Below are 9853 nucleotides of genomic sequence, written 5' to 3' on the forward strand. Positions count from 1 at the left end.
ACCCACTGTCAGTCTCTGAGTTCACTGCATTGGTCTCTGGTTTGCAGGTCCAGGCACACACCATCTTAGATACTTGGATATCATGAGAAACCTCAGGGCCTGGCCAAATCTTAATCAGTGTTTATGTTTTGTTTATGTTCATTTTCTCAGTCGTGTCTGACTCTTTACGACCCCATGGAATGCAGCACTCCAGGCTTCCCTGTCCTTCACAATCTCCTGGAGTTTGCTCAAACTCATGTCCATTGGATGGCATCGGTGATGCCATACAACCATCTCATCTTCTGTCGTCCCCTTCTCCTCCTGCTTTCAATCTTTCCCAGCATCAGGGGCTTTTCCAGTGAGTCAGCTCTTCATGTCAGGTGGCCAAACTATTGGAGCTTCAGCTTCAGTATATGTCCTTCCAATGAATATTCAGGGTTGATTTCCTCTAGGATTGACTGGTTTGATCTCCTTGCTGTCCAAGGGACTTTGAAGAGTTCTCCAGCAGCACAGTTCAAAAGCATCAGTTCTTCAGTGCTCAGCCTTCTTTGTGGTCCAACTCTCACATCCATACATTACTACTAGAAAAACCATAGCTTTGACTATATGAAGTGATGTCTCTGCTTTTTAATACACTGTCTAGGTTTGTCATTGCTTTTTTTCCAAGGAGCAGGTGTCTTTTAATTTCATGGCTACAGTCACCATCTGCAGTGATTTTGGAGCCCGAGAAAATAAAGTCTGTCACTGTTTGCGTTTTTTCCCCATCTATTTGCCATGAAGTGATGGGACCAGATGCCATGATCTTAGTTTTTTGAATGTTGAGTTTTAAGCCAGCTTTTTCGCTCTTCTGTTTCACCTTCTTCAAGAGGCTCTTTAGTTCCCCTTTGCTTTCTGCCATTAGAGTGGTGTCATCTGCATATCTGAGGTTATTGATATTTCTCCCTGCAATCTTGATTCCAGCTTGTGCTTCATCCAGCCCATCATTTCGCATGATGTACTCTGCATATAAGTTAAATAAGCAGGGTGACAATATACAGCCTTGACGTGCTCCTTTCCCAATTTGGAACCAGTCCGTTGTTCCATGTCTGGTTCTGACTGTTGTTTCTTGACCTGCATACAGGTTTCTCAGGAGGCAGGTAAGGTGGTCTGGTATTCCCATCTCTTGAAGAATTCTTCACAGTTTGTTGTGATCCACACAGTCAAAGGTTTTAGTGAAGTCAATGAAGCAGAAGTTGATGTTTTTGTGGAATTCCCTGGCTCTTTCTATGATCCAGCGAATATTGGCAATTTGATCTCTGGTTTCTCTGCCTTTTCTAAATCCATCTTGTACATCTGCAAGTTCTTGGTTCATATATTGCTGAAACCTAGCTTGAAAGATTTTGAGCATTACCTTCTAGCATGTGAAATGGGTACAATTGTGTAGCAGTTTGAACATTCTTTGGCATTACCCTTCTTTGATTGGAATGAAAACTGACCTTTTCCAGTCCTGTGACCACTGCTGAGTTTTCCAAATTTGCTGGCATATTGAGTGCAGCACTTTCACAGCATCATGTTTCAGGATTTGGAAGAGCTCAACTGGAATTCCATCACCTCCACGAGCTTTGTTCGTAGTGATGCTTTCTAAGGCCCACTTGACTTCACATTCCAGGATGTCTGGCTCTAGGTGAGTGATCACACCATCGTGGTTATCTGGGTCATGAAGATCTTTTTTGTACAGTTCTTCTGTGTATTCTTGTCACCTCTTCTTAATATCTTCTACTTCTGTTAGGTCCATACCATTTCTGTCCTTTATTGAGCCCATCTTTGCATGAAATGTTCCCTTGGTATCTCTAATTTTCTTGAAGAGATCTCTAGTCTTTTCTATTCTACTGTTTCCTTTATTTCTTTGCATTGTTCACATAAGGCTTTCTTCTCTCTCCTTGCTGTTCTTTGGGATGCTGCATTCAGATGGGTATATCTTTCCTTTTATCCTTTGCCTTTAGCTTCTCTTCTTTTCTCAGCTGTTTTGCCTTTTTGCATTTCTTTTTCTTGGGGATGGTTTTGATCACCACCTCCTGTACAATGTCATGAACCTCCATCCACATTTGTTCTGGCACTCTGTCAGATCTAACCCCTTAAATCTATGTCTCACTTCCACTGTATAATCCTAAGGGATTTGATTTAGGTCATACCTGAATGGCCTAGTGGTTTTCTCTTCTTTCTTCTATTTAAATCTGAATTTTGCAATATGGAGTTCATGATCTGAGTTACAGTCAGCTCCTGTTTTTTTTTTTTTTTTTTTGCTGACTGTATAGAGCTTCTCCATCTTTGGCTGCAAAGAATATAGTCAATCTGATTTCAGTATTGACCATCTGATGATGTCCATGTGTAGAGACCTCTCTTGTGTTGTGGGAGGAGGGTGTTTGCTATGACCAGTATATTCTCTTGACAAAACTGTTAGCCTTTGCCCTGCTTCATTTTAAGAATCGACAATCCATACTTCACCAGAAGAGGTGATGGAAGATTCACAAATCTTGAAAAATGTCCAGTCTAGATCAGGCCCAGCTTGGGGTGGGGGTGGGGGCGCGCGTCTAAGGACAGCAGAAAGTGAGCAAGGACGGCCTCTGGTGGACAGGTCCCGGCATTGTTTCCTCTTTTAAACTGGTATTGTAATTTACATCGGGTACTCAGCGCTGAGGGTCCTGAGAGGGCCAGGCTGCGAAACAGCCTCTCATATCACAAACTGGGAAACTGAGGTCCACAGAGCAGAGTTACTTTTTCCCCGAGGTCACACAGCGAATCAGGGCAAGAACTGAGAATATATCCTAGGCCTTTCGACTCCACGGATGTGATTCCGGGTGACTAGTGTTCTTTTAAACAGACACTTGTTTTAAGCGCGTTCGGAGGAGCGAACCACTTAAAGAATTCCTGAAGGGCCAATAATTGGCTCTGAATAGGGTAGAAAAGCCGGCCTCCCAGGCGCTTTTAGAGAACACATGCACATCGAGCCACACCCTCTACTTCCGGGATCCTTAACGCGTTGGCTTCGGGTGGTTAATCCCGGTCCCACCCTCGTGGCATCTTGGGAAATGTAGTCCCGGTACCCTCCAGACACAAGGATGAGGACCGTCTTGGAACTGCAATCCCAGAAGGCTCTGTACATGGTCTTTTTAGCCTGGCTACGGGTCGGTGGGGGAACCCTTTATTCCTGGACTTTTCAATTTCTCAGTGGGAATGTATGACGGTGGACAGAGGCATTTGGCAGCGCCGTCCGTAGGTTGACTGGCCAGGTGGCACTAGACGCAGAGACCGTGGACCCGGCCCTACAGCTTTCCTTCCGGTCGCCGGGCAAAAACTTGGGGCATCGCGTCTCCTTTAACCGCGGTGGGCGGGGCGAGGTGAAGAGACCCGCGTTGCTATTGGCGGCGGTTGGGGGCGCGGAAACTGAACGCGCCGCAACGGCAGCCGCCGTTCCTTCACGCTCCTCCGGCGCCTTGGGCGCCCCCCGCCCCGCCATGACCGCGCACTGCCCGGTAAGTTTCTGTCAGCGGCGGCCGCTCGAGCTTTAGTCTTTCCGCGGGGACAGCGGGCGCCTAGCCGGACGCGGGGTTCCGAGCCGGTCCTCTCAGGCCCCAGGTTTCGGTCGGTGCAGGCGGTGCTGAGTGCGGGCACTTGGTGAACGCCTCTTGCGAGCCAGGCCCTGTTCGCGCTGCCGGGGCTAACAAACCAGTAGTGTCTGCCCTCGGGTTTTGCTTCCTAGCTGGGCAGACAGTAGTACGGCCTGACTGGAGGTGTGACTTGGGGTCAGTGCCGGGCCTCTCTAGTTTCAGTCTCCGTTTCCCTGAGCAGCGGGTGGCTGAACGGGGGCTTGTTGAGAGTGTACCCTATTCCCTGTGGGAAAGCTAGGCCCCCGGGACGCCTGCGTCAGTGTGACAGGCTGCCCTCTCTCGGCCCCAGGTCCTTCGAGAGGCCAGTGGGGAGCACTCCAAAGCCCCTCTTTTTGAGAGGTTGTTTTGAAAACTCAACCTGCCTGGTATTCTCTGGCTGGGTTGTGAAAGTCAGTGACGCTGAGTGGTGGCTTGTTGGCTTTCTCAGGTGTCTGGGTACGTGCGCCGAGGGCCCAGACTGGGAAGCAGGCCTTTTGACCCCAATGGTGTTCCCCAGCTTTGGGGGAAACGAGGAACCAGCAAGCCTGTGGCGTTGGAAGAGAGGGTGCTGGGAGATTTCAGGGGTCCGGTGGTTCGGGGCTGATCTGACCGTGCCCTCGAGGGGGTACTGTTTTACCCTAGTTCTTTCTAAGAAGCTCAGGTGGAGCCGTTTCTGCTCTGTTCCCCGCCCTCCCCCAGCTGCCCTTCCCTCTCTAGTTGAAAGGCAGGTGTGTTGAGGGTGGAGCGGGGCATGAGGAACGGGAACCTTTGTTCTGGTTACAGTTCCTTGGAGTCCTTGCTCTGCACCAAGGACGGGTTTTCCCCAAGAGGAGGTTTTGCTGGGCTCCCTGGTACCCCCAAAATGCTTCTTTGAGGTTACTGATATTTGGGGTAAAGAGAGATTTTTGCGTGGCTGGGGTATAGCTCTCCAACATGAATTGCTGTTGGATGGAGAAGTCTGGAATATTATCTCCATGTCTTCCTAAGCTACAGCTTCTCTGATGCTGGGTGGAGTGGAGGTGGTGGTAAAGCCTCAGGGGCTTGTTCCGGGTGGACCTTCGGTTTTACTTGTTAGTCCACAGTGGGATGGAGGGTTTGGGATCCGATTCCTGAGATGGTGGTTGCTGAAAGACCCCATTTTCTCTCTTTGAAAAAATAAATTCGGTGAGATGTTATTCGCATACCATAAAATTCACCCTTCTGAAGTGTAAAATTCAGTGGTTTTTAGTACTCTCACAGTATTGTGTTAGCATTATTGTGTTTCCAGAACATTTTGATCACCCCAAAGAAAAACTTGTACCCATTAAGCAGTTGCTCCCCTTCTTCCCCACTCCCCCCGATCTCCTTCCTTCAGCCCCTTCAGTCCCTGTCAGCCACGAATCTATTTTCTGTCTTTATTCTGGACACTTCATATAAATGGACTCAGACAAAATGTGGCCTTTGGTGTCTTTCACTTATAATGTTTTCAAAGCTGTACATGTTTCCATTTCGTGACTGAATAAATATCCTGTTGTATGGATGTACCACATGTCGTTTATCCACTTACCTGTTGATGGACAGTAAGGTTTTTCCACTTTGTGCTATTATGATTAATACTGCTATGAATGTTTCTGTACAGGCCTTGGTGTGAGAATGCTTTCAGTTCTTACAGGTATTTACCTACAGTTGCTGGGTCATTTGATAATTCTGTGTTTAAGTTTTTTAAAAATGATGTGTTTATTTTTATCTTTGGCTGTGCTGGGTGTTCATGGCTTTAGTTGTGGGGAGCGAGAGCTGTTCTTGTTGGATTGTGCGGGCTTCTCAGCTTGGTGGCTTCTCTCGTGGCTAAGCACAGCGTGGGCTTCACTAGTTGCAGCACGTGAGCTCAGTAGTTGGGGCTCAAGGGTTCTAGAGCACTGGCTCAGGGGTTGTAGCACACAGGCTTGTTTGTTCTGTGGCATGTGGAATCTTACTGGACTAGGGGTCAAACCCATGTCCCCTGCATTTGTAGGCAGATTCTCAATCACAGGACCACCAGGGAAGTCCTATGTTTAACTTTTTGAGAAACTACCAGATTATTTTCTATAGTGAGTGTTTACCGTCCCCCCCCCACTTTTTTTTTAAGGTTTATTTGTTTTTGTCTATGCTGGATCTTCGTTGTTGCACGCAGGCTTTCTTTAGTTGCCGAGATCAGGTGCTATTCTTCGGTGTGATGCTTGGGCTTCTGATTGTACTGGCTTCTCTTGTTGCGGAGCACAGGCTCCAGGGCACACGAGCTTCAGTAGTTGCAGCAAGTAGGCTCAGGAGTAATGGTTCCTGGGCTCTAGAGTACAGAATCAGTAGTTGTGGTGCATGGGCTTAGTTGCTTCTCCGTGTGTGGGATCTTCCCGGAGCAGGGATCAAACCCGTGTTGCCTACATTGCAGGGTGGACTCTTAACCACTGACCACCAGGGAAGCACCCCTCTTTTTTTATACGTTATTTTTATTTTAAAAGCTTTATTAATTTAACTGGTTAACGTATTTTGGGTTGTGCTTTGTCTTATTGCTGCACATGAGTTTTCTCTAGTTGCTGTGAGCACGAGCTCTTCTCTAGTTGCGTTGCACAGGCTTCTCATTGCGGTGGCTTCTCCTGTTGCTCTAGGTGCATGGGCTCAATAGTTGTGGTGCATCTGCTTAGTTGTTCTGCAGGATGTAGGATCTTACCAAACTAGGGCTTGAGCCTCTTTCCCTGCTTTGGTAGGCAGATTCTTCATTGGATCACAAGAGAAGTCCTTTTTTTAAAAAAAAATTTTGTCTATTCTGGCTGTCTTATATTTTATATGCATTTTAAGATTAGCTTGTGAATTTCTGCCAAAAAAAAAAAAAGCACCTGAGATTTTTATGAGATTCTATTTACTGGAAAATCCCATGGACGGAGGAGCCTGGTAGGCTGCGGTCCATGGAGTTGCGAAGAGTCAGACACGACCGAGTGACTTCACTTTCACTTTTCACTTTCATGCATTGGAGAAGGAAATGGCAACCCACTCCAGTGTTCTTGCCTGGAGAATCCCAGGGATGGGGGAGCCTGGTGGGCTGCGGTCTATGGGGTCTCACAGAGTCGGACACGACTGAAGCGACTTAGCAGCAGCAGCAGCAGCATTGACTCTGTTTAGATCAACTTGAGTATTGCATCTTAATATTAAGTTATCCAAACTATAGACATGGGACATCTTTCCATTTATCTGGATCTTTTTAAAAAATTAATGTATTTTTAAATAAAACAAGGATGAATGTTTTTAATGACAAAAGGTATGATTCACAAACAAGATAGACATCATAAACCATTAGACATCTAATAACAAAAAAGTGAAAGTGAAGTCGATCAGTCATGTCTGACTCTTTGTGACCCCATGGCCTGTAGCCTACAAGGCTTCTCGGTCCATGGGATTTTCCAGGGAAGAATACTAGAGTGAGTTACCATTTCCTTCTCCAGGAGATCTTCCCAACCCAGGGATTGAACCCGGGTCTCCCGCATTGTAGGCAGACGCTTTACCGTCTGAGCCACCAGGGAAGTCCAATAACAAGAAGCAGACATAAAGCAAAAATTGAAGAAATAAAGGGAAAAAATATATATATATATATAATAATTGTGAGATATATTAACATTTCTCTGAGACTGTTTTATCAAGGGCAGAAAATATAGCATCTTGAATAATGTCATTAATAATTTAAATATAATAGATTTCTATTTATGTTAATTTAATCTTACATCCTACACAAATATATTTAAAATTTTGTATGTCATACATAGGACATTTAAAAAAACTGGCAAAAAGATAAACATTACTAAATTCCAAAAAATAGAATTCTTTTTTTTGGTGATTCAGTTATACATATACACATACTATTTTTGAAATTATTTTTATTATATTATTACAAAATATTGATTATAATTCCCTGTAGAGTGCTATACAATAAACCTTTGTTGCTTGTTGCATATCTTTTAAAAAAATTAGATATATTGTGTTACATTTCATACTAAGTGAAACAAGAGGAATCAAAATGTCATAAATTTTTTAGTTAGGCAAAAATTCCTAAGTTTTATAAAATACATGTATGTATTGTTTATTATATATATACAAGAGTTTTTCTATTACACCTGATAACTTGATAAAGGCTTGAGAAAAACATCAAGAAATGAAAGAGTTGGAAAAATTGGAAAACATAAACTAAATGACATGGGAGCACTGAATATGAAATAGGATAAGTGAAAAAAACTAGGAAAAATTCGTAAATTTTCTTCAATATATATATTATATATTTGTATATTTTTATATGTATGTATACAAAAGATTTTCTACTAGATAAAGGCTTCACAAAGAACATTAAAAAAAAAGAGATGGAGAAATTGGAGAACATAAACTGAATGAAATGGGAGCACTGAATATGAAATAGAAAAGTGAGACAAACCAGATAGAAATAATAGATCATCATATAGTTCAGCTCAGTTGTGTCCGACTCTTTGCGACCCCATGGACTGCAGCACACCAGGCTTCTCTCTCCATCATTAACTCTTGGAGCTTGCTCAAATTCATGTCCATCGAGTTGGTGATGCCATCCAACCACCTCATCCTGTGTCATCCACTTCTCCTGCCCTCAATCTTTCCCAGCATCAGGGTCTTTTCCAAGGAGTCAGTTCTTCGCATCAGGTGACCAAAGTATTGGAGTTTCAACTTCAGCATCAGTCCTTCCTGGTGGAGGGATTTCCTTTAGGATTGACGGGTTGGATCTCCCAGTCCAAGGGACTCTCAAGAGTCTTCTCCAACATCACAGTTCAAAAGCATCAGTTCTTCGGTGCTCAGCTTTCTTTATAGCCCAGCTCTCACATCCATACATGACTACTGGAAAAACCGTAGCTTTGACTAGACGGACTTTTGTCAGCAAAGTAATGTCTCTGCTTTTTAAAATGCTGTTTAGGTTGATCATAGCTTTTCTTCCAAGGAGCAAGCGTCTTTTAATTTCACGGCTGCAGTCACCATCTGCAGTGATTTTGGAGCCCAAGAAAATAAATCTGTCACTGTTTCCATTGTTTTTCACCTATTTGCCATGAAGTGATGGAAATGGATGCCATGATCTTCGTTTTTTTGAATGTTGAGTTTTAAGCCAGCTTTTTCACTTCCTCTTTCACTTTCATCAAGCGACTCTTTAGTTCTTCACTTTCTGCCATAAGGGCGGTGTCATCCGTGTATCTGAGGTTATTGATATTTCTCCCTGCAATCTTGATTCCAGCTTGTGCTTCATCAAGCTTGACATGTCACATGATGTACTCTGCATATCAGTTAAATCAGCAGGGTGACAGTATACAGCCTTGACATACTTGTTTCCCAGTTTGGAACCAGTCTGTTGTTCCATGTCCGGTTCTAACTGTTCCTTCTTGACCTGCATACAGATTTCTCAGGAGGCAGATAAGGTGGTCTGGTATCCCCATATCTTGAAACACAGTTTGCTGTGATCAAATGGCACCCCACTCCAGTACTCTTGCCTGGAAAATTCCATGGACTGAGGAGCCTGGTAGGTTACAGTCCATGGGGCCGCAAAGAGTCGGACACGACTGAATGACTTCACTACTTGACTACTACACAGTCAGAGGCTTTCATGTAATCAATAAAGCAGAAGTAGATGTTTTTCTGGAATTCTTTTGCTTTTTCTATGATCCAGTGGATGTTGGCAATTTGATCTCTGGTTCCTCTGCCTTTTCAGAGAGAGGTAGTGGGGGACAGCCCCCCGTAAAGTCAGAGGTGTAGGTGAGAGCACAAAGCAGAAAGTAGGCAGACTCTGGTTTTGGGGGTAGATGCTCGAGAATTTCCAGGGGGACTCCTGAGGCTCAATCCCGCCTTTGCGTATGCCGAGCTTCCTTCCTCATGACCTTTGCCACGGGCAGAGCTCCTGCTTCCGGCAGTCGTCCCCTTCTCCTTCTGCCCCCAATCCCTCCCAGCATCAGTAGTTTTTCCAATGAGTCAGCTCTTGGCATGAGGTGGCCAAAGTACTGGAGTTTCACCTTTAGCATCATTTCTTCCAAAGAAATCCCAGGGCTGATCTCCTTCAGAATGGACTGGTTGGATCTCCTTGCAGTTCAAGGGACTCTCAAGAGTCTTCTCCAACATCACAGTTCAAAAGCATCAATTCTTTGGCGCTCAGCCTTCTCCACAGTCCAACTCCCACATCCATATATGACCACAGGAAAAACCATAGCCTTGACTAGCCGGACCTTTGTTGGCAAAGTAATATC

The 9853-nt window shown here is 44.7% G+C and overlaps 1 protein-coding gene across 9 annotated transcripts in view; it reads left to right on the forward strand.

The window, feature by feature from the left end:
* POC1A (POC1 centriolar protein A) overlaps nt 1-9853 on the forward strand; it is a 101148-nt gene that overhangs the window by 21272 nt on the left and 70023 nt on the right. For 2 of the 9 annotated variants that reach the window (XM_010851761.1, XM_010851762.1), the window contains exon 1: nt 3381-3491. The exons of 5 other annotated variants lie outside the window; for them this stretch is intronic. In XM_010851761.1, the coding sequence (XP_010850063.1) occupies nt 3474-3491 (18 nt within the window). In that variant the 5' untranslated portion in view covers nt 3381-3473. Of the gene's footprint in view, nt 1-2986; nt 3492-9853 lie in introns of those variants that run through there. 2 more of the 9 variants (XM_010851753.1, XM_010851755.1) reach the window with 2 other exon arrangements.

The sequence above is a fragment of the Bison bison genome, unplaced genomic scaffold, assembly GCF_000754665.1.
Source record: "Bison bison bison isolate TAMUID 2011002044 unplaced genomic scaffold, Bison_UMD1.0 scf7180017864304, whole genome shotgun sequence".
Classification (NCBI taxonomy): Eukaryota; Metazoa; Chordata; class Mammalia; order Artiodactyla; family Bovidae; genus Bison; species Bison bison.